The sequence below is a fragment of the Drosophila gunungcola genome, assembly GCF_025200985.1.
Source record: "Drosophila gunungcola strain Sukarami chromosome 2R unlocalized genomic scaffold, Dgunungcola_SK_2 000006F, whole genome shotgun sequence".
Classification (NCBI taxonomy): Eukaryota; Metazoa; Arthropoda; class Insecta; order Diptera; family Drosophilidae; genus Drosophila; species Drosophila gunungcola.
The window spans coordinates 1,288,329-1,314,365 of NW_026453168.1; the positions used below are offsets into that span (position 1 = coordinate 1,288,329).

The 26,037-nt window shown below is 40.1% G+C and overlaps 1 protein-coding gene across 1 annotated transcript; it reads right to left on the minus strand.

Annotated features, from left to right (window-relative positions):
- Window positions 1-26,037, minus strand: LOC128254813 (protein dead ringer). The gene is given in 12 exon segments (XM_052984123.1): window positions 1-1,319; window positions 1,957-2,027; window positions 2,029-2,589; window positions 3,332-3,831; window positions 3,896-4,043; window positions 4,479-4,662; window positions 8,126-8,198; window positions 12,703-12,803; window positions 12,881-13,238; window positions 13,851-14,001; window positions 14,072-14,238; window positions 25,399-26,037. Coding segments are annotated over 12 exon segments (2,751 nt in total). The 5' UTR covers window positions 25,486-26,037; the 3' UTR covers window positions 1-969.

Consider the following 26,037-nt stretch of genomic DNA (forward strand, 5'->3'; position numbering starts at 1 on the left):
TATTGAACTAAAATTAAATAGATTTATTATTCAATAAATTGAACGCTTATGCTTAGAATATGCTCATCAATTTTGTTGTGGCTTGCCACTTTCCGCTTGGCTTTGGAGTAGTTAGAAATTGCGGGGAAATCGTGTGTGGGTGCCAAAAGCGCAATTTAATTTTACGACAGATACATTTATGCTTATTACTTGTGTTGGCTTTATGTCTAAAATATGTCTACGATGCGGTCATAATGGGTATGCATGTGTGTTAGCGGTGTGTGTGCACTGATGTGTGAATGTGTACTTATAAATACGTTTAGATATTATTATATATGGAGATATATATATATATATGGTCTACGAGCTAAGTATTTATTGATATGTACAGAAGCTTTGCAGCCTAACACAAAAATAGGAGAAGTTAATAAGGGAATAAAACAGATTTCACGCTAAAAACAAATTGATTTCTGGGAATCGTAACCTAATTCATATATCATATATATACGGGTATTGTAGTTGCATGTATCCGAAGTGATGCACTCGCTTATGTAAGTAATGGCTATCGATAACTACACGCTCGCTGGCTTGTCTTTTATTCAAATGTGGAAATAGAGCACACATGTATCCTATATACTTTCCGATAATATATATATATACCTATATATATATATTGTATGATCTTCTACTGGCGGAGGTTAACTAATGTTAGGTTGGGTAGGTCTCGGGCGGGGTGACGGTGCTGCATGAAAGCATCGAATGCTGGGATGCGCCTAATGCGCTTTTCGTGTCCTGGCCGCTCAACAATAGCCACATCCACATCCACATCCACGTTCACGTCCTTGGTGCTCCTGTGCTCCTGCCTCATGCGTGTGTATGTACATTTATGTTCGGCATCTGTGTGCTTGTGTGTGAGTTTAACTGCTTTTGTATTTTTCTGAAAAATATGACTTTGGTATTCCTTTTCCTTGTCGCTCCTCGTTATCCTCTCTAGCTGACCACGGCATCCTTGAGCAGGGGGATGCCCACGCCTGCAGCACCAGCACCAGCTCCACCGCCATTCACAAGGACCTCGTTGGCCTCCATGTCCTGGTCGGCCTCCTCGTTCTCCTGCTTCACCGGCGATCGATGGGGCTTCTCTTCAGCGGCTTTCGGCTCCTCCTCCTCCTCCTCCTCCTCGTCGTGCTCCTCCTCGTTTATTGGTGCTTTAGCTTGGCAGGGAGAGCTCGACCTTGTCTCGCCCTGGGACAGTGGCACATTGGCCACCAGCACACCCGAGTACTTGATGCCATTGAGTTCCAGATTAACAATCAGTTGCGGTTCGCCATTATCGCCAGTTCCTGAAAGGGAAAAGGTTTTGTTTAAGACGCACTTTAAAGTGTTGAATCTAGTTTCTATAACTCAAACATCTCCATTTCTAAATTACTATTCTATATAAATATAACCAAATTGCTTTCACAAGCGAAAAAGGGTTTACAAAAGAATTTATTTAACTACATTGATACAAAAATAGAATAGTAAAAATAAATATCTGACTATTGATTTTAAAATTTATAATATAAAACATTATTTCAAATGCAATGCAAATTCAACTGCATGAATTAAAAATATTCAATTTAAAATATTTCCTATTTGATTTAAATGCATTTAATTTACATAGGTATGATTTAAGTTTGAATTGAATTTTAAGTCAATTGTGTACTACATATTTGCATTTAATTGTCCCTACATATTTTCAAAACCAAACGATTTTTGAAATCATTTAAGTAAGTGAATTAATAACTCTTGTATAAGCTTAAAAGAGATTTCAAAATAATAAATGCTTGAATTATTCTATATTTAATAGAATAATTCAATATAAATATTTCAATTCTGCAAGTATAATTGTGTTTTAAACTATAAATAGTTTTAAATTCACATAATTTCGATTTGAGATCTTGGGTAATTTGAGTAATCCAGCCAAGCCACTTAACTCACCATTTCGTGCCACTTGAAACTGCATGCCGGAGAGCAGGCTGAGCGTCTCGAGGGGATTGAGCTTGCCATTAGGAGGCCTCCTTGTCCTCGGCCGGCAGATCCTTGCCGCCGCTCTGCGGCTTAGAGCCGCCGCTCTTCTTCTTGGTGGAAACGGGCGAACTGTGGCGATGACCCACCGAGCCACCACCGCCGGTGGTTGTCGAGGTGGTGGGCGAATTCTCGATGGCCGAGTCATCGGACTTGTCCAGCTGGTGGCTCTGGTGGTGATGGTGGTGATGTCCGTTCATCTGCTGCGGCTCGCTGTCATCGTGCATCGAGGACGAATTGCCCGTGGTATTGTGCTCATTGTGGGCGTAGTCGTCCTCCGGTTCGCCCTCGGAGGCGGCATCCTGCTGATGGCCCATGGCCGGATGATGGAATCCCGCTGCCGCGGCCACGGCGGCCATGTTGTGGGGATTCAGGTAGAAGTTGGCGGGAAAGCCCGGTGGCAGGAGGCCACTGCCCACGCGTTTCGCTGGTGGCGGCTGGTGGGGCTGGTCGTCCTGATCCACGGGCTCCGGCGTCGGTTCCCGTTCGCGTTCCCGCTTTATGTTTGTGAGATTTGGCGGCGAGTCGGAAAGGTTCAAGGCTTCGCTGCAGTCGTGAAAGTAGAAAGTGAATAGAAACGGAAATGTTTAGTGTTGAGTGTTCGTTGCAGCGACTACTTTGAATTCAAACGCAATCTGGCAACGCTTTTAGTGCTTTAGGCATAGAGGGCGCTCTTGCTCTTGACAAGCTTCTAAGCTAGATGGCGCTAGCCGCCTAGATGGCGGTAATGGTGGTAATAAATATTTTTAAAAAATATATTTTTTTGTAATTTTTGAAATGAGTATTGTAAATTTATTTTATATTATATAAAATTATGATTTTTAATTTGTGGTTTGTTTTGACTTTGTTAATGGAATAAGCTTTTTTTTAAATGAAACAATAATATGTTAAACTCTAATGTACGTAAGTTTCTCAAAAAAAATTCCAATAAAATATAATAAATATTTATACTGCTTAGGAAATGTAAAATGTGATATTTTCTAATTGTTTTTGATATTTTAATAGTTTTTTGTCCTCCCTTAAAGCTGTATTTTTTTTTATATTTATTTTGTTGGTAAAAATAAATCTCACTTTTTACAAATAAACTTCAGCAAAAAAAAAAAAACATAAAATTTACGACCAATCAATATTAATACTTTATGCAACGCACAGAAGAAAACAAAAGTTCAAACTAGTTAGAGTTAGTGAGGGTTCAATCATACTATTTGCTAATTAATACATTTGGCAATCGTAAAGTGTATATCCTCACCACTAACCGAAATTAAACTTTAATGAAGTAGGAGCTTACCGTTGCTGCGGCGAGGTGTGTGCCGAGCCCGGTGGGCTGTTGTTGTTGTGGTACATGTGCCACAGTGCCACCTGAGCACTGAGTGCCTCGTGCTTGCTCAAATCGGGACTCTGGGATCGCTGGCGTTGCTGCTGCAGGTGATGTTGCTGCTGTTGCTGATGCTGCTGCTGCGACTGTTGTTGCTGCTGCTGCTGCTGCTGGTGCTGTGTGTGCTGTGTGTGCTGCTGGTGGGGATGGCCGGCGCCCAGGACGGGCGGCATTCCCTGCTCCTTCTTGGCCTGGATCAGCTGCAGATACTCCATCATCCTGCTCTCGATCTCCTGCTTGACCAGATTGGGCATCTGGCCAAAGGCGGGAGCACCCATCAGGCGATGATGGGCCGCTGCAGCAGCGGCAGCAGCCTGAGCCTGCTGGTTATTGGCCACCGCAGCGTGTGTGACCAGAGCCAGAGGCGACATTTGCTGCATGCCACCCGGTAGCGAAGGTCGCGAAATAGGCGTCTATTTGGCAGAATCCGAAAAATATGAATACCAGGTATTACCCTGAACTTTATAGAATACCCACCATTGGCATCTGGTTGTGCATGGCCTCGTATTGCCCGTAGCTGGAGCGACGTCCTTCCCGGCGATTGCCATCGATGGCCGCCTGCAGCTCCGCCGGCGTGCTCAGATTCTTCTTCTCGCACTCGTACGGGTACAGATACTTCATGTATCTGCAAGATGCATAAAATTATTAATAAGCAAGGCAAACATGGTGCAAACTAAAAGAGGCAAGGGACCGGACCGGACCGGACCGGACCGAACTTCACGTCGATGTCCTGTTTAAGTTGAATTATCGTGTAAATACGAAAGCGACAGGCAAACAAATCACGATCCCACAGTGAAAGAGCGAAGAGCGAAGATCGCTGATCGATTGTTGCTTGATCGCTGCAATGTTTGATTGTCCGTTTCTGTTTGCCCCGCATCGCATCGCATCGCATCTCCATCTCTATGTGGGGAATGCTGATGGTATTTGTATTTGTCTTGGACATAGCTCAACGTGGCAGGTAGCCAAAGGGCAAGGAATCGAGGGAGGATGAGGATGAGGATGAGGATGAGGATGAGGATGAGGATGAGGATGAGGATGAGGATGAGGGATATCCACTTACTGGGTGCGCAGGGTGAAGGCGGCACTGGTGATGCTCGACGGCAGATGCAGCCCCTTGATGATCTCCTGCCACAGCTTCTTGTTGATAACATCCACCAAGCCGCCGCGGGCTATCACCAAATTGTACAGCTCATACAGATCTAGCACCGATTTGGCCATAATCGGCAGCCGATTGATCGGCGTACCTGCAAGTAGAAGAAAAAAATAGGGAAAGGGGTTTTACTACACCATCGATATTCGTATTCGGCTTCGAATTCAGCTGTTTGCGCAATGAAACTTGTTCTTGCACTTGGCGATGTTTTCCATCCAGCTCGTTAAATGCACCAACAAGCAAAACACGATTTAAAGATCCATAAAACAGATTTATCTTTCCCAAGCGAGTGCAGCGATGCCCCCGCTGCAGTCCTCTAGTCCTGCAGTCCCACTCGCACTCGCACTCGCACTCCCACTCATCGATCACGAAGCAATTAACACTTGTAGCCCCGGTAGCAGCTGAAAAGTGCAGACCGAAGCCGATAAAAACTGAAATAAATCCTAATTGTTGCATGATTCCCAGGCATACACACAAAGGTATTGCAAACCCCTCCATATATATGTATATGTACACATGTTTGTACATATGTTGATCTGTTTATGGCGGCTAATCATCATCATATACATTGGCATTCGCCTCTATTTGCTATTGAAATTGTATTATTCAAATGTTCACGTGCCGCTGGAAGACATTCCCACTGTACGGTTTATTACACACCGAAAGAAATTCAAATCAAGTTTCGGCTGCTGTACATTTAAGATAAAATGAATAAATTACATTATTATTACAAATTGAATACTTATGTAAACACATTTCTTGGGCCCATGACATAAAGTTCAAAGTATCAAACAATAATGTCTTAATATCATACATTTGAGTACAGTTTTCTCTAATAACATAGCTTCCTTCAACCAAATTATCCCCCTCAGCATCTGCAGCGTTTAACACTTAAAAAATACCCAGCGCCTGTTAGTGTAGGGCCCAAAGAAAACGAATAAAAAACAAATCAACCTGCATAATTGGCTCTGTACGTGAGCAACTCGAATTTGTATAATGCTGCCCGGCCTCCTTTCCTTTTTACGATCCAAATACCATATCACCGAATGCCGCATATGCAGCATGAAGCACTGGGCCGCCTGTTGCTGCCCCATGGATACATCGATCGATCGATCGAACGATCGACTTTCGGTTTCTTTTTCGTTCTGTTTTATGAGCCCCAAAGGAATCAATCAAACTCTTTGATGGACGTGTTGATTGAATGAAAATACGTTTGTTTTTTATGCATATAAACAAATTGAGTGGCGAGGTGATGCTCGTATCAAAAAGGAATAACACAAAATAAATGAACAACTGCCGTGCAGGTCGGCATTCTATACTTCCATACACTCTTGAACAATCTGCGAGAAGCAAAAAGTTTGGATCGCAATTGATCGCTGCACGAGCCACAAATAAACAAAAAAAAAAACAAAAAACTCCGGGAGGACGCACATAATCAAAGGCAATTTAATGATCAACTCTGGTTGCCCGTCACTCGAATCGATCATTAAACTCTCCGTCGCATAGGATCGCAGGCCCAAGGCGCTCGATCCGATTTCGATTCTGATTCCGATCCAATCCTATCTGAATTTCTGAACCGATCCCGATTGCGCTACTCCTGACACGCACATGCCGACCGACCGACGACTTATTATTATTATTTTTCTTGGCAGCTTTTTACATTTATTTCGGTTCTTGTTTTTTTTTTTTGTTTGTGGCTTTCAGCTTGTTGAACTCTTTTCGGGGCACATCTTTGCATTTATTTATTTATTCGGCTGCATTTGTTTTCCTAGATGTCAGGCGTTTTTAATGGAAATTAAAAGAAACTTGATCGAGTCTGAAATCATAACGCCACCAGCACCGAAGGGAGTCGTATCTCCCGTCCCGACAACTGATTTAGTCAGGGGTCCCGAGTCCCGGGTTCCGAACTCACAGTTCTCAAATCTCAGATGTTGGATGTGCCAGCGATGTACCGCGAGCACTGGGAAATATCTACAAAAATAGCGCCCGCGTTGATAAGTGATTGACGTCTTTTAATTAAGAATTGCGCCGCTCTTCGCTGCACAAACATCTCACGGCAAGCGATCCACATTTATTTTATATAGTCCCGCCGCTGGCTGATGAGCTTGAGCATAATTTCCGTTAGTTAGTTGTACAATTGTACAATATCATTCGGTTATAGACATATGGACACGGAATACTTTTGGCCCGAGTCGCATTTTTTCGGCGCTTCCTTCTCATGGCGGACGACACTTTAGACAGTCGACCGACCCCCCTTTTTCCCTTTTCCCCATTCCTGTACCTCCGCCCCTGCCCCCGGCACGCCACGCCCCCTTTGCAGTGACCGCGTCGGGTGAGCATGCATATGTCAAAACTTGAACGCATGTGACAGATTAAAATCCATTAAGTTGTCAAGTCCCAGAGATGTTCTACGCATATATACATAGATGTGTAAGTATGTTTATCCAAAGCATAGCTTTTTATATATACTTGTATGCAACGCATACGAAATTACATTAAATAAATAATGCATAAAATATATGTTTTCGACTTTATTCGCATTTGTGTGCGAAATTCATAAACAAATATATATTTCTTTTGAATGCATCACATTTTTAAGAACCGCTTAAATATTTATAGTTTCAGTGAAATAAGTGTATACGGGAAATGTCATTACAGACTTTTTCCAGTAATTTTACTATACAATTTTAAGGACAGAAAGAAGTATTATCCAAAAAAACTAAAATCTTCTTTTATGTGCAAAAAATTCGATTTGATATGAAATTAAGTTATATCTTTTTCATGAATTTATTTAAATTATTTCACCTCTACGAAGGTTTGTCTTGGTGCAGGAGTATGCCTCCATATTCTTTCCCAGTAATATATGACTTATGCAAATACAAACAAATTTAATGCGCTCTCAAGTTGCCAGTCAGGCAATCATAGCAAACACACTCAACTGACCATTATTAAAAGGACGCTCAAGGATTGCACTGGCCCAACAGGAAGTTTGGTTTATTGGACATGTACAGTCACGGCAGGCATTAGTTTTGGGTGCATGCCACCGATTTCCCCCGCATTTGCTAATGCCCATAATTAATGACAAAAGTGCAGGAAAGCATACTCGCATGTATAAATAGGCATTTGCTCTGATTGCCGCTGCAAGTCGCCTTTAAAATTTAAGTACCAATATGCATATGGTACCCCCTTTGCCTTTGTGTGTTTGTGTGTGTGTGTGTGTGTGTGACAGTAATTTGAAGTGACAAAATGACAAAAAGTCAGCAACCAAACCAAAATGATTTCTCTACTTCTCTCGGTTTCCTTTTCACCAGAATTTCTGCATATTTTAATGGCTTCCCTTTGGCCCCCTCGCCATCTTCAAAATCAAACGTCAAAGTGCCGAGAAATTTATTCAATTAACATAATTTGAGTGAGCCCAAAAACACTTGGCTGGCTGAGTCAGCAATCCGTCATCTGGGCCAGGGATATGCAAATGTGAGATTCGAGCAATAGTCCCCAATAACCCCTCTTTTTGCCCCCTTGAAAGAAGAAGAACTTCAATGCCAGATGCAACTTACCGCGCTTTTGCATAAACGAGAACAAATCGTCCAGGAACTCTTTGCGCTTGGGGTCGTCATTGATTTCATAGAGCTGTAAATAGAAGTATAGATAATTTTTTTTAAATTTACAGAGTTTGTTTTAGAAGTAAAAATAATACAATTCTCTACTTAATATTTTAGGCAAGCAAACGCAACTGTTGCAACACACAGTGTGTCCACCTGAGGGCGCCAAAAAAAAAAAGTTACACACTTTTAAAGACAACTATCAGTTATGTTTATAAGTTAAGCAACCAACAAATATGGCATTTAACTTTTTAAATATTAATACTTTAAATATAAATGTCAAATCATTACAAAATTGTTTTCTGTATTGGATGGACATACAAAACGAGCCATTATAAGCATATTAGGGCGAGATAATAACAAAACAATCTCACAAAAGACCCAACAACTTGACTCTTTTGGCCAATGGTTTGGCACAAAATGGAGTTTTGGCTCACTCCTGGCCTTTTGTTGGGCCAACAATAGACGTTCATGATGACAGGGGCGCGTGTTAGGTCTTTCCATCTCTCTCTTTATCCCTCCCTCCAGAAATATTCATTGTTTGCTGGGGGTTGATAGAGAAACATAGCCCTAACCTCCAACCCTGCCGCTTTGGGTATTTGTAAAAGTGTGAAGCACTCAATGAGCGTAAATCGTACAATGGATAATTAGGTGATAAAGATAAAGTCGAGGATACACACACGCGATGGAGATACATAGATACATATGTATCTGCCTATGTTTTCCTGCGGCTCATGCTTTGACCTTTGCCACCAGGAACCAACTATTGAAGGAAAAACCCTAGTCACAACTTGTACGAGTACGAGTATGTTCAGAATTAATGACAACATCGGAGTGAACTCATCAAATTCGGAATTTATCATACTTTCCGCCTACTGCAAAAAGAAAGAAACGAAACGAAACAGAGTTGGAGTTGGAGTTGGAGCTTGAGCTTGGGTTAAAAACCCAGCCAGGTCTGCTATAGCATCCCATGCCATCCCATCCGTGGTGCACATTCTAAGTCAATGCGAATGATGAACTGCCTCCTTCTCCTTTGGCCCCTCCACCTCCTCGCATAAATGATTTAAAACCAAGTCAGACTCGGAGCCTCGACTTTGGCCAGGCACTTGGGACTCCTCCTGCCAACTTCTTTCCAAACTGACTGGGGATATTTTTTATGATGCTCGACGCCCACAAGAGCTATAGGAGCATTGCAAACACAAAAACTTCTTATATAGATATATATATATATATATATATACGTATGTATATACATATATATGGTTTTTATACAGCTCGGGGTTGAGCCAAACACAAAGTAAATTAATTGAAATTCAACTTGATTGGTTTCTTAAAGACTTGCTTCTTGTTCACTGATTACACTTTATATATATTTGTACCTCTTGTATTTGATCTTCGGAGATAAGCATTTTGCTGTCGTTAAGCACTTGTTGAGTTCGCTTTTTAATATATATCACTTGTTTTGGCTCACAACAAAAAACCCAATTTCGTTGGTTTTATTTCATTGATCAACGCGACGATGCAACGCCATCAAAGGTCGTTTATCAACTAAATATACGGCAGGAGTCTGGATCGAAATGCTGCCGGCGTCGCTGTCTCTGCACTCACACACACATTTGAATATCCACTCACACAGGCACACACATATGCTGTATCTATGTGATGTTCATTGCCTGCCTGTCTGCGGCATTTGTATTAATAATCATAAAATGAAGTCCCGCTTTCACACAACAAGGGTTGCAAACCTGCCTGTGTCTCATTTTCCGATATCTCTCTCCGGAATTTCGATCCCTAACTTGCATCACGGCAGCCGCAAAAACCGTTAAGCGCTACCACTATCTCTCACAAATCCGTAGCAATAAAGCTATAAAACTGAGAAACACGAATTCTATCCCCTAACACGAATTTTGTAGACCAATCATAATCGTTTTTATAACTATCGATGCTGATGCTGATGCTGCTGCCTGGGCGAGCGCACACATGTTTTTCGGGTTCGGGTTATAAAAATAATCTCACTTATTTGTCGCCTAGACTTAGTACCTAACAAATCCGCTGCCTGGGTGCTTGAAATTTGAATCCTTGATTCTGGGAATTCTTCGGCTGCATTTTCGCCAGATCAATTCCTTTTGCCTGCTTCTTGCCCTGCTTCTGTGTTTGTGCGCGGGTGTAATTTATAACTATCAGATACAGATACAGATACAGATACAGATACAGATACAGATACAGATACAGATACAGATACAGATACAGATGCCATAGCATATGGATGCAAAAAGGTTTCGAATGGACATTAAAATTTATATATGGACAGAGATCCCGTTGCATGGCTTTGGTTCCTAAGTGCTATCCTGCAGTATCGAGGGCATAATTTGACCGCCAGCACTTACACATCGCATTCGAATGCCGAATGCAGGAGCAGCTAAAGATACATATGCATCTGCAAGTTGCCTGCATATTTATTCAAGAATTTCACACTTATTTTTCGAAATGTGTTGAACAGACTTTTCGTTTTGATGTGTTTTATATTTTATTTCAGTTGTTGGCTCTTAATGTTTAAGAAGGAATGCTTTTGCTAATAAAGTATATAAGTTTACGGCTCTTAAAAACATTTCCAATTAAATGTACATATATCATCATTCTTGATCCTTTATTTAGCTAAAATACTAATATTTTGCGAAATAGATTTTTATATACGATGAGTGTATTAGCAATCAAAATATTTTATTAACATACACGATTGTAAAAAATGTAAAATGTATGTTTTTTTGGTGTCATTTTATAACTTAACATGTCTTTGAATATTTAAATTTTCCCCTTGCCTTTCACAAGAATTTAGAACGTTAACTCAACGATGACTAAGTGAATTCTCGATCAACTAATTACAGAAAGCAAAACACGCGCCAAAAAATAGAGCTTTGGATTGAAAGGAAATTGCACAATCCCCAGAATTGAATTCTTAACAAAGTCCACATGTATTTCTTGCCTTCAGAATTAAGTACAAAGACATAAAATAAAATATAGAATAAAGAATATTATTGGAAAATGCTTTGGGGTCTATAATTAAACATAATTATTCAGTACGTACAGATAATTGACATTGATTAATGAGAGCAGAGCTGAGCAGAGCAGCCGCAGCCGCAGCAAGAAACTATATAATACAAGAAATGAGCAGCGAAATGTACCAAAAATAATATTTTTGTTTTACTTGTTGTCTTCATCTGCGGATGGATGGATAGAAAGATAGATAGATAGATAGATGGATGGCTGACTGGCTGACTGGCTGACTAGCTGGCTGGCTGACTGACTGATGGCCAAGACTGAGAACTAAAATCAGAGCGCACTGTGAATTTGGGGAAAGGCAAATGGCAGAGAAGCCAGCGAATGAATGAACGTATCTGTGCGATACTCATTCAAAATGGTTCTCGCATTCGCAGCTATCGCTTCAATTAACATAATTAACGTTTCGTCTCGTTTCCACAATTAATGAAAGAGCGAAACAGCCATTTTGAATGTGCTGCGAGGGACTTATTCAACACCTACAAAAGGCCCAAAGGGAGATATAATACAAGTATATATCTGGACAGCCGGTTTCTGCAAGCACATCATCTACATCATCATCATCATGAGCCGCACACGGTGTAAGCGAAGGTGTTAAGCGTGAAGTTACAGATACATTTGAGGCAAAAGCTGCAGATACATACATACATAAGTATCTTTTGCATTGCATTGCGAGGGTCAAAGTTTTTATAGTGCATAGAGAATGCGGGCTCCGTTTGATGGATAGCTATCTGCCCTCGCGAATGGCCGAAAGGGAGTTCGACTGTGTATGTGCATTTAAAGTTAATCGAAATTCGGTTTTTATGGCCCAAGCGAGACGAGACGCGTCAAGCCAAAGCGAACCAAACCGAACTGAACCAAAAGCTGTCGAGGTTCACACAGTGTTTCTGTGTATCTGTGCCTCAATTTTGGCAACCACATTTAATGACCAAAATATTGTGCACTGCTCTCGAAATGCTCTCGGTCGGTCGGTCGGGCCTACAATCGCCCCGTCCTAATTGCTCATGGCCAGCATCTGGACCTCACATGCCGGGGGATGCTATCCAGCTAGCCGGGCTATCGAGCTAACCAGCTATTTTCTCACCAAATTAACGCCCTGAAAAGGGGCTACATTAATTGCTCAATTGCAAACCGGAACTATCGTATCGCCTCGCCTGGAACGCCTCAAGGCGGCACTATACCATTAACCAAGACGAGCTGAAACTGAAACGAGATCACAAAAGTGAACTGAACTGAAGTGGACTGGACTGGACTGGACTTTACTTGGCTGCAGCATCTTTCCAACTGGTTTCGAACCCCTTTGGCCAGGTGGGATTGGGATGCTAAAGCCCATGCTCATGCCCATGCTTATGCTCATGCTCATGCTCTTTTGGATGGACTGGCTATTAGTCGTTAATTGATAGCTTGCCTGCATCTTGTTTACACACAGTTTTGTCGATTTCAATTGACTGGACTAAAGCCTCTACAATACTAACCTGTCTGACTTGTTTGAACTGCTCTTCAAAGCTCCATCCATTATTCTGCTGCGATGAATTGGAGGCCTCGCTGGACGTCGACGAGTTGGATGCGGAATTGGCTGCAAAGTGGCGGGCTGAGTGCAACAGTTAAACACAAATGGATCGCCGGCTGCCACGCGATAGATGAGATACCAACCTTCTTTGCCGCTCGGCGCTGCTGTGGGTGATGCAAATGAGAACTGGTGGCCACCCACTCCTCCTCCTCCTCCTCCTCCTCCTCCTCCGCCGCCGCCAGATCCTCCAGTTCCTCCGGGTCCGCTATTGCCGCCCCCATTGGTGGCCGGATTGCTATTGGAGCTGGGCGTTGTGGTGGTGCCTCCATTGTAGCTACTCCCATTGCCAGCACTCGGTGCCGAGGTCACATGGCCAAAGGAGGCAGCTGCCGCCGCGGCAGCCACCGAATTGTGGGGCAGCGGGAAGCCCGAGCTGATCGTCGTGGGCAGCATATTGGCCCCAAAAGCGGCGGCATGAGCTGCGGCCGCGTAATCCTGTTCCTAAGGAGTACACATTAATTTAGATTACAGTCAATTTATCCTTAAAAATTAAATTATCATTTAAAGTACTAAGAAATTGTAACATTATAGAGTTCAACCCCAATTAAGCTCTGGTCATCAAATCTTTGTGCTTCAAGCTATTTTTTAAATTCTGGCAATATATTTTCTTTTACTAAACTTTGATGTCAGAATTGTAATCAATTATAGGAAGGCCTATTTGTTAAACACCTTAACCACAACAATTGAGATTTTATAACTGTTAAACTCGTCAGCTGAAAGTTAACACATGAATAAATATATTGTATGCTTATAGATCAACAATTTACCAGTTGTATGAAATTACACAGATCGAATAAATAAATTCAAAGTTTTAAGCAAAGGTTATCCACAAAAACTACCATCAATAAATAATGCATGCATTGATGTACAGATAATAACAGGTAACTGATAAATTAACTGATGATAAGTTACTCCACTTAAATCTTTGGTTAAAAACTGTTCTTAAATAATAAAAAGTGATTATGTTTCAATTTAATTGATAGCAAAAACTAAACTCTTCAAAATCAATCATTTTATTCCAAATAAATTTTTTGTAGATGTCTTAACACTCACCATCAGTCCCACCTTCATGTCGCGCACCTGCATCTTGAGCTTCTCGAGCACATCGCTGTGCTGGAGATTTGGAATGCTGTGTAGACCACCGATACCCATGAAGCTGCCCAAAGCGTTGAGCGGATGATTTGGCGGCAGTTGATGGTGATGGCTGTGCGAAAATGGGGATTATTGCACCTCCGATTCGAGGACATTAATCAGGAGCAGTCACAGTCACTCACCTCAGGGGCAATTCGGTCTGTGGCTCGGGACTGGCGAAGTTGCCTCCTCCGCCGGAAACTGTGTGACTTAAGCGGGCCGCAATCGCCGCCTTGGCGCTCAGCTGATGATGCTCCCCATCCACGGAGTCGCAGTCGCGCATCTCGTCGTCCGTTCTATCACCATGTGACTACACAGGAAGAAACGCAGAGAAAATGAGATATTATTTTTAATATTATATATTAATTCTTTTGTTTTTCATTGCTGCAACTAAAAAAAAAAATATTTTCAATGATTTTTAAATTATTATATTTCTCAATTAACATAAAACTGTCTCAATATAAAGCATAGTTATTATAATCACAAATAGATTATTATGTTGATATTGTTATAGACAACGATTTTTTTTTGCGAAAAAATACGGTTACAAATAATTTTGATTTTAAAAGGGTTTATTTTTAATGTTTATTTTGTTAAGGAGAGATAAATTAAAAAAAAATCATTAAATTAAATGCAAAAAAAATATAAGCTTTCAAAGACATCATATTTAACTTTTCTCAGTGCACCCATAACAAAAAACAAAGAAACCCCTTAGAGTTGATGGCGAATTAATGGCGGCGCTTATGTCAACAAGCGGCCTGCTGAGCCAACTTAATATGGACACTTTGTCAAGCGGCTAAATCAAAATCAGAATCGATATTAAGTCACTCGGATCTTCCTGGATCTTCACAATGCGTGGGCAGTGGTGGTCATTGATCTAGCTGGAGCTCTAAGCTGTGAGTCAGGGGCCATTCTGGCTCGATTCTGGTTTATGGCATGTGCCAAGAGCCACATTAACCAAGGCACGCCGCACAATTTCAATTGAAAGCAACTGAAAGCAACTGAAAGCAACTTCCTCCGGCAGGGTGACAACAAAGGTAACCACTTAATAAATTAACAATGGCAGACCCACAAAACGGCAATCAGCCCAGAGCTGTTGGCACTCCAGGGCCGGTTGTTTGGTCCCCTCAGCACAGCCCGGGTCCGCTCCTGGCTGGTAGACTTTGTTTTTACATTTGCTCTGACTTTCAGGGCCCGAGAACCACTGGCAGCCGTGATTCTTTGCCAAGAAGTCCGCCACGCATGGCCGAGAGTGGCGAAGTCACCAACTGCGACTGCATCTTTAGTTTGAGCTCCAGTCACAGCGACAGCCACACAGAGCTCTCCAATGCAACTCCATCACGGCTTCTTGGTTTTTATGCATTTGGAGAGGTGCAAATTAAGCGCATCTGTGACTGTGTGCAAATCGGGAATTTTCAATTTAAACACACCCATCGGATGAGCAGAGCAGGGAGTCGGCGGAGCGGCCAAACAAAGTAAGCCAGGCCAACTCAAGTCGGTCTCGTCTCTTACATATGTGCATGTGGATGTTTGGCCCTTTCCGCGAGTGTGTTCAACATTTATCGCCTTGCTCTTTGGTTTGGCAGTGGTACTAGTACTGGTACTGGTGGTGTCGCTTAGGCATAATCATAAATGCAACCAAAACCAAGGCATAGACAATGCCATCGACCATAGAGAAACGGAGTTCCCGGAATTCTTTGAAGTTGGCGCGAATGCATACCGCTTCTATGGCAAAATTGTTGCATATGCATTGCCACATACAGTTGCGGTCAAAATAATTATGGAGATGATGTCATGTCTTCAAGAAATGCTTTAAAAATTGTAAATGTGGTTTTTAGTTCGGATTTAACAATTTAAAATATAAAGTGGAGAAAAGAGTAGACAAAGCAATTAAGCTTTTTAAATGAAAATCTTATTATTACATTCTTTGAGATCTTGTAATTGAGTATATGCAGGGCACCCATTTAAAATGTTGTTCACTTAATATCATATCATAATCTTGTAATAATTCCACACAGCACAATTATTTTTCATTTATTTACTTTTTTATAATGACATTTTCAGCTTACACTCTGCTTGTATTCTGTATATCAGAATACTAAGATAAATTGATTATTTACTGTGAAATCGTTAAAGCAGTTTTCACTTTATATATATATATTTTGATTCCATTGATCAAAATAATAATTAAAATGTTTAAATATTTACTTCTACACCAAAAAACTAAAAAAATGATTTTAATGATGATGTTTAAGCTGTGAAATTAAAAATAAAATAGTAACTAATAAAAAAATAACTTTAACTTAACCAAAGATTTGCCAACCGCTTCGATCCAGAAAAACAAGAGCGATTCGGCCGAAGCTCGTTGGACGCCCCTCGCATTGGATGCGGCTCTTGGTAACTGAACTCGACTTAACCCGGCTTGGTTGGTCAGTTAACTCATCTTGGCGGTTACTCGGCCCATGTTTGCGAGTGTGTGTATATCAAATTAATGTAACTTATCGAAGCCATGCGAAATACATGCAGATGCACACACATTGCTATATTGCTGCTCTGGACCTCGTCTTTTTAGTTGCGGTCTGCGTTGCTGTTGACCAGGCCCAAACAAAATTGTGGTCTGGGCTCCGCCAATGGCCAACATCCAACGGCCAACGGGCAACAGGCAACAACAATCGGCCAACGACATGCAGGCCATGCCAACTTGCACCTATAAAATGTCTAATTAATGCACAACGAATTTGTGCCGCTTTAATGTGGCTGTTGCTGTTGCAAGTGCAATGGATCGGCAGATGGAAGTGCCTGCTCATAGAGAGCACACATGTAATTTATTTAAAATATTCATTAAAAAGTTAACAAAGTAGGCTTTGTGAATTACGAGTTAAAATAAAGCCACAGACGCCATTAGTTTCTGAACGAGTTTTAAGCATGTATAAATTATTTAATTATTAAAAAGATGGGTATCATTAATGGGAAAATGTTGAAAGGGGATTTTCATTTTCCAAATATCCAGAAAACTGTTTATTTATTTGCTCAGCCTAATTAAAAATATTCATTAAAAAAATATATTAAAATGCTTTTATTACGCTTTTGGAACGTTATTAACCAAGCTTCCTGCATACAACTTTGATAATTAAAAACCGAATAACTTATCAAAGGCTGAAGTAAAATTATATCTTAAATGCAAAGTAAAAAACTTACACAATATGTATATATTACGAGGCTGTTTTGACTTTAATTAACGAAAAATAACCAAGGAAGAAATGCATCAAAATCAGCGCAACGATGCCCATTCCAGATATGGAATTCATTGGAATATCGGGAGAGCTTCCGTGGAATATATAGTCGTAATAGGCGTCGCATAAATCACCATGAAGCGATAAGGTGTTCCACTTGGAAGGCATTAAGTCACATCCAATGGTTGGCGGGAAAAACACCCGCACAATCGGGAAAGTCGACTAATGGAGGTAGTATCCGCCATTATACAGATGTGCCTCTATAGTGGAACCCACCTGAAGGGGGGGGGACACGCTAGTTCCATTAATTTCTGCGTTGATAAAACGCTACTGTTATCGCCGGCTAAAACCGAAGTCTCCGACTGCTACGGCAAGACATTAAATCGCAATTAGACCCACAGACAATGAGGAAAACGCGGCCGTACACATGTCCAATGGAGAGATACTACTTCAAAACCGAACTCAAACCAAACAAATGGATATGGGTCCGGGGGGTTTTCGAGGTGGATGGTGGGAGGCACCTGTGCAATTTACTTTAATAGCTTTCAATGCACCGCAGACAGAGGCAACTATCTGTATCTGAGTGGCCTGTATAGGTAAAATATTTAATTTATTTGCCCCAGACCGTTTTCAGCCCCGGCCCCCCTCCTCGCTTTTTATCGTTAATTAGTGTTGACATTACTTTTTCGATAGAAGTAGTTGGAAATAATTTATCTAAATTTATTATCATTGCATTGACAATGGCAACCACAAATGCAATTTTACTAATTTCCATTCGCTGTACGACAATCGAATATCTTTTGCCAATGACAAATTTGTAGGAAATTGCTGGCAGTTTTCGAGGGTTTCAGAGACGGACAAGCGGACAAACGGAAAAGCGGGCAAACGGACAAATAGACAAACGGACGGACAGATGGAGAGACGAACAGAGGCCGTATGTGCAACATGCCGTGCTAATTTAAAACAAAAGGACGAACCGCTGCGACCGCTCGAAAACCCATAATGCGACAATCCTGAAACGAAGCTGTGAAGGGCGCTGCCGGCAAACAGGATCAGGATATTGCTACCAGGAGAGAATCCTATATACAGCAGCCCATCCAAGGGGCGTTTATTGTGTGAAGGATTAAGATTACGAGCTGGCGAGCATGTGTATCCGCATTTGTATATGTTATCTGTGGCTCGAGTCGCCGGTTTTACAACTGAATTTCCTTGTTTTTTTGTTGTTCTCCTTCTTTTTTTTAGCCTGAACTATGGCCTAATGTCCTTATGATTCAAGTGGGTTCGCCCAGGCTCTCATTTGAGGATCAGTACGGGGCGTACTGGCGTCTTAAGTTTATTACGTTTGTCTTATACGAATTGTAAGTCTGAGAATTTACTTATATTGTTCGAAGTATTTTAAATTGAGAGAACAAACGAAGGGAATGTGTTCTGAGTAGTAAACCAATAAAAATCAGTACTTTTTCATCGAATTTATAAATGAGTATGCAGACTTTGTCTTTTGACGAATATATTAACTTCATAGGATATAAAGATATATTTATAAAGTTATAAGTTACTCCAAAATTATATAAATGTTGTTTACTTATTTCAAGTAACAAGTTGGTTTTAAACAGAAACAAATGTATTCACAAACTTAAATTGCAACAGATTACTCCAAATTTTAAACCTAAGAACATAATATAAGGTTACATAAGTGTGCTGACAGTTGTCTCATCTATAAAAATAGGTTGGTGAGCATTCAGATGTCACATCTTCATATCTGTCAAAGACATAATCTTGGATGACACGATACCCTTAAGAGATGAATTCGTTATTGCCCCCGGCGTCCTACGTCTGCTGGAGATTTTAAATGAACTTAGAAACCTCTGGTTACAGAATTAATCCATAGACAAAACTGATAATTGGACTACAGCCAAGATTACAGATTCTAAGCCATTATTTATTTAAACAAAAAAAAACCGTTAACAAGCCATCAAAGAATATTTTTTTTTATATACTAATCAACCCCTTAAGCATTTTTCTTTCATTTTCGCTGGCACATGTGCTTGGATGAATAAACTAAATAAATATATAAATAAAAATTGCCCATTTACGCATGCTCCCCGTGGCGAATTATGTATTTCAACGCGATGCAACTGCATGCAGATACGAGATACTCGGAAGGAAAAAGAACTTCAGGCCAGCGGCAAAAAAACTAAGAGGAGATGAAAAACGAGAAAAATAAAAATGTGTAAAGAGGGACAAAAACATGTGCATCGTGGTCTTTGGGCAACGAGAGCATGGAAATAAAAATAAAATGCAAAACGTATCTGAAAGATACATATGCCGGCGTACACTCGCACACAGATACGTGGGCATGTGTGTGTGTCTGTGTGTGTGTGTGCGTACAAACGCGATTTCATTCGCTCGCCAAGCGTCGAAGCGGAAAAAATAAAGCGAATAAAATATAAAAATGGAAACAACAAAAGCGGGCCTACAAACACACAACTATACACACACACACACACTGGCAAAACATAATGGCGCTGGCTGTCCACCACCCCCCTTCCCCTCCCCCTCCCGCATCATACACCCCCCCCACCCCTTGGGCACGACACCCCCTTATCCCTTTTGGCACGCACGCCCATGTAAACTGAGCGCGGCGGGCAGACGAAAAATTTCGCGTAAACAATAAAAAAATACAAAAACGAAACCGGTTAAAATAAAAGTACAAAAAACCAAGAAAAAAAAAAAAAAAAAAAAAAAACAACAGGGCAGAGTGGAGAATCGCAACGGTTTAAGCGGCAATAGTTGGGCTGGGTTCTACGTCTGGGTCTGGAGTATTTTTTTTTTCTTTTTACTGGGACTTGTACTTCGGAAACCAAGTCGCACTTCTCGAAGTCTGGAGCTTGGGTCTCCGGGGTGGATTCACTGCGTCTAGCTTCGATTGCAGGCGGCAATAATTAAAAACTGCATTATTTTATTGCCTTGGCCAGCCCGCAACTCCGCCTGTCTTTTGGTCTTTTGGTGTATTGGTCTCTTGAAGTATTGGTCTCTTGGTCTGTTGACTGACTGGCTGTCTGGACTCCAAAGACCTCACTTTTATTGGATCCGAATGAGAACGGCGGTGGGTTTGTCGGGGGCGCCGAGGCTTGTTACAGTCGCCTGCCCCGAAATATCTCTATTTTATGACCGGGTGTCGCCTCATAAAGAAAGTTTTCTAAGACCGCACTTTCGACCATTGTTAATCAGGGTTAGTTACTAAACACAATTGTTGGTTCGTGGTCGGCCCACAGTTTAGACCATATACTGTTGTGATGGAAAACTCTTCCTAAAACATTAAATTTACTATTTTATATGCTCGCAGAGGGTAATTTGGGCATTTCCGATCCCATTTTGATTAGCTTCAAGTCGATCCAGTCACGTTTCTACGCAAGTTAATATCTCAATTTCAAAGCTATGAGGTGATTAAGAAATTTATTACGATTACAGGATAATCGACAAAACTTTGATCTTTCAACAATATCATTATTTTTTAAGCTTACGCATTAAAATGTTGGTACATTAATAAATTTTGTTTATTGCGGCAAGGGTTTATAAATTTCGATTTGCGTAAGTTTGCTTTCTTTTCTTGATTTGTGCAGGCTTATTTTGAGAATTTTTTTAGACTTAAATTTGACAATATATTAGAAATATTTATGATATTTGAGTTTTACAAAATTACTTAAGGTTTCATTTTTAAAAACCCAAAAAAAAAATCAATATGTAATTTAAGTTTATATTAGCGTCAATATGTTAAACTGATTCGGTATTTAAACATTAGTTTCTTAGAACACAAATTTTTTAATCCATTACAGTAAGTTTAAAGGTATTAGTAAAAATAAGTTTAAATTAGTTTACTGAAACAAGCTAGAATTCTATTTAAAATTAAATTATTTAAATATGACCTTAATAAAGAAAACTATTAATATGTACATGTACGGCCGGACTATCTGCTCTTTTAAACTTAAATAATCGCTAATTTGTAATCCACAAAAAAAAGATTAAGAATCGATAATATTTACGTATCGATTTCAGTTGCAATTTGTTTGGCTTCATAGCACAAAAATTCCAGGGGTGTTCAGGTGTGAACTGAAGAAATCAGCCAAACATTTTTTGTTGCGAAAATTTAATTTCTGTTTGCCAGTTTGGTTATTCAATTTGTTGATGCTCACGCGATTTTCTCCTTGACCACTTGGCACGCCCATTTTGGTTTGTACTTAGCCAAAGGGAGAGCGGTATACAGAGTGAATGAGAGGGCAGACATTTTATTAGCGCGATGATAAATACACTTTTTATCCACTCCATCGCACACAACCCAACCCCCTTTTGCAGTTCGTGCCCTCGCATTCGCATTCGCAAATTCACATTTTGTTTTGCGATTCGCAATTCGTTTTTCTTGCCGCTTTCGCGCAATCGGCAGCTGTACTGGAAAAATCCAATTAACAGTTTTATTAGCTATGGTTGGCAAAATAATTCATAAATTCATTAAAAACAATACGAAAAGCGCAAACTGTAATAGTACCAATAATAATCATATAGTTTTTACGACCTCTTTCTGCTGTTATAGCTCCGTTTGGATTTTTTTTCTTCTGTTTCGCGTTTTTGACATTTGTCGTAATGCAGTTGTGTGCAGCCGTTAACTGCATTCGCTGTAAATTAATTTTTTTTTTTTAATATTTATCCAAATGACGTGACAAATCCGCCCCCCTTTTAGGCAGTTTCAAGTTCGCGTCCCAAGAAGAAACTAAAAGCAAAACAAATTTCGTTTGTCATTGCGGTTGAAAGCGCCACCAGAAAGAAAAAAAATAAAGAAAGGAAAGGGAAGGGGAAAGAGTCAGGGACATGTCATCCCCCAAAGGCCCCCACTAGATACTTAATCAAATATTTCCCCTGCTATATGGTTATGCAAGAAGAAGAACCAAACAGAGCTGGAGGAAAAAAAAAGGCGAATAGCCCCCAGAAAGAATTTAATAAAAATCGTTGCCTGTCAGCGTACAAGAAGCCAAACAAATTATAACAGGTGCCGCTGCCCGTCCGACCCAAATGATTTCTTTGAACAGTGACGGAGGGAAAGGGGGTTTGAGAAAGGGAGTGTAAGTGGCCCAATCTGACTCGTTTTCCAATCAACCAAGTGTGAAGCAGTGAGCCCATTTCAGCACCAGGTAAACGATTTCGTAATATAATACATAATACAGGCTATACCATCTAATGTAAATATTTCGGAACTCTTTCATATTTACAATGCTGTTATGTAGCTCTATTTTCAATTCAAATTTTAATAAATATAAATAATAAATAACAAATAATAATGAATATATTAAATTTGAACGTCTTTTATAGCTATTTTTTGTTTACTGTGTATCCCTTTAAATTCATCTGTATCTGTAATTAACACCTGATTTTTTTTTATGACCGTTTATTTTAAATATAACTAATTAAAAAAGTACTATATTGTTTGTAAATGTTTTGCAAGACTACCACGCTCAACGATCTAAACGAGCTACATTCAAAGTATCATAATTAAAAACATAATTTTTCCCCCTAACTTTTAGGCAAACACATAAAACTGGCCATAAATAAATATGGAAAAATGCTGCCCAAATCAAGCCAAAGAGTGAATCAGTGCAAGCATCACCACAGCACCAGTCAAGCCGTTAACAACCACTGAGATTTCGGGGGGCTCCCCCACTCACGGCCCATGTGATTTAATGTGGGAACTCTGCCCGGAGCACGTGCAGTGGTCAGAAACCCATGTCCCAGCCAAGAATCAAAAGCCAGCGAGTGATTTTCAATTGTTCCAAGTCATGTTCGCAGGCTTGATTTAATTTAAAAACGATTCAAAAATTACAGACAGCAATTCGGCAATAATTTTAAACTCTGCGTTTAACCCAAGTAATTAAAGCGCTGCTCGGATGACGATGCTGGATATCTGGCATTGGGAATTGGGCATCGGGCATTGGGCATTGGGCATTGGGCATCGGGCATGGACCATTGGGCACGACTTGGTCTTGGACTTGGTTTCATTCGAGAATTTATGACTTTTTGACAGCCCACATTATTGTTTAATCGTGACTTTTGAGTCGAAAATGTGAACGAGTGGCCGCAGGATTTGATTTAAATAGAATTACGGATCGGATGTGCGAATGACACCAGCATGTTGGGTTTGTTCGATAAGATGGTGTGGGTTCGCTCGCAGTGGGGTTAATTAAACAGCACCCACATGTGGACATTCAATTGTGAACGGACGGCACAGTCCGCAAGCAAGCCCTTCAATTAACACCAGCCAAGAAGGGAATACATCGATGTTTGATGCCTGAGATGACGAATGGATCCGAGATTCAGACGACTGTTTGCACAGCAGCCCATCTGGGATCGTCTTCTTGGCTTCTCGGCCAAAAGCGAGGCTATTAAAAATTATGTAAATAGCCGGCCGGCCGGTGAGTGTATAAAGTCTGGCTCATTGTTGATCGAGTCGGCAATGTCTATTAACAATAATAAAAATGAAAGAAAAACAAAGGGACTGAAAAAAAAAAAAAACTAACAAGAGTTTTATTGAATTGAAGAAGATGCCGATGCGATGCCGATGCCGTAGACGAAAACGAAGCTGAAGCTGAAGCTGAAGCTGAAACCTGCATGGCATACCTGAAAGCGAATGGCCAAATGGCCTGAAAGGCAATAAAATCCATTTAATATTCATTTAAGGTACTAACAAATAATGCAAATATTTGAACAATTTATTTACATATGAACGCCATCAAAGAGCTTGAATTGAAAGAGATCTTTCAATCGATGGAAATTGTGAACGAGATCCCATCCCAACAGATGAATCTATTTGTATTTATGAGTATGTTATGCACTTAGCTCGATCAACGTGTGAGTATATCGGTGAGTGTGAGTGTGAGTGCGACTGTGTCTGTATCTGTATCTGTATCTGTATAATAACCGTCTTGTATGCGACCATTTAGCATGTCACCTTTTAACGGCTCTCTGGCAAACAGAAACGCCAAAAAAAGTCAAAAATCAGCTCCCCCATTTCGTATTCCCTTTCTCCCGGCCCAGCATCGATTGAATCAACATATTTTTTTTAACATTATAATTACGTTTTGAATCATCTGCAAACAATGTGAGTCGAATTGCAGGAATTGGTTTTGCTTTCGGGCAGAAATAATAAAACAAAAACTCAAGTATAAGCTGCTACCCAAAAAAGAGATCATGATGGTATAAAATGTTTTTTGATGGAAGCGAACATTTCTACCGTTTACCGTCGGCAAATTCGTATTTTATTCCTTTACTTTTGGATCGATTCGACGCACCTGTTAGGAGATCTTTTCCTATGCCATCCCCTACCCCCATAACATGTCACTCTTTTTTTCTATTCTCAAGATTAAATAATATTTTTCGCGTGGCAAATGGATATTGATGCATTAGTTTCTCATATTACCAAATGACCAAGTAGAAAACAAATCAAATTCTATATATAATGGATAGATGAAAGGTTGAATACATTATTAATTTGTACGCTTGACAAATATCATTTGGTGAAATTCACACCTTTGAGAATAATTTAGAGAATAGTGATAGAAAAATATATATTTTTGGATTGGAATAGGAAGGTTGTAGACAGGGTCGTAAGCAAAAGTGGAATATCAATTAAACATCAGTTTTTTAGTTTGTTTTTATAGCAAACAATACCGAATTTCTGACTTATCTAAACAATACCTTTCGTTACCTTAATTTAACGTAATAATATCATATTTTTTTTTATCAGAATTTAACGATTTTAAATTAGTATAACTATAATTATTGATAATAAATTATTCACATATTTTTCCTTTATGTTTTCCGGAGATCTGGCCAACTATTCGATTGTTAAACTTTTATTGAATACAAATATGCCAATAAAGTTTATGACTTGAATTTATGTTAAAACGTGGTAAACTTTGATTGAGACAAACTTTGATGCATCGCCATAACTAGAGGGCAAAATTTATCTTATCTATAAAAAATTATTAATTGTTCGTTGGAATGTTTATGATTTTATTAAAAAAAAACCGATTGTTGCTAGATCAGGCTTTTCTTACTCGTTTTCTAATTCGTAACTCTGCAAAGGTATAGAGTTTTGATTGCCATGAGAAACATTGTAATACGTTTAAAAAAAAAACCGCATTAATAACTAAATGTTTTCTTTAATGCCGAAACCAAATAGTTTCTCTTACCAAATCGTCTCCCAAATCGGAATCGCGTTCAATATTGCTGGTTGAACGACCGCTACAGTCCATAGTAGGGTGCACTCGCAGTTGCATTGAAGCGGAGTTCGAATGTCTCGAATATTACGAATATTCCGGTTGATAAGCGAACGATGATCTGATCTCCCGCGATATTAATCCTTACTTATTCAGTTGGCACAGCACACTTTTGTTATGTTTTTAGCTTCTATTCGGCTCTACTCAAACGGCCTGTATTTAGTTTTTCGAGCGCGCGAACCGTTATGATCGTCGTTAATCTTCACACTTTATTCTTGTTTCTTGTAGGCAAAGCGAAAAAGGAGAGTGCGCTTATGAACCGTTCATTTGGATTTTATGACTTTCTGTTTGTTTAGCTGCAAATATGCAATTATTTGCGGTTGTTTGATGTGGTTTTTGTTTCTCACTTTAATCTTAAATCAAGCGTTTTGGTTTTAGTTTGCCACTTTCACTCACACACAGAACACAATTGTTATTAATCCACTGGCCGATGTTACTTAATTAATAATGATGTGTCCATTTGAAAAGCCGTTATCCGACCGCACGACCGACGCTCACGGAACTCCAATTGGGCATGTCTCGTCTCGTCCACTCTGAAAATCGATCTGAATC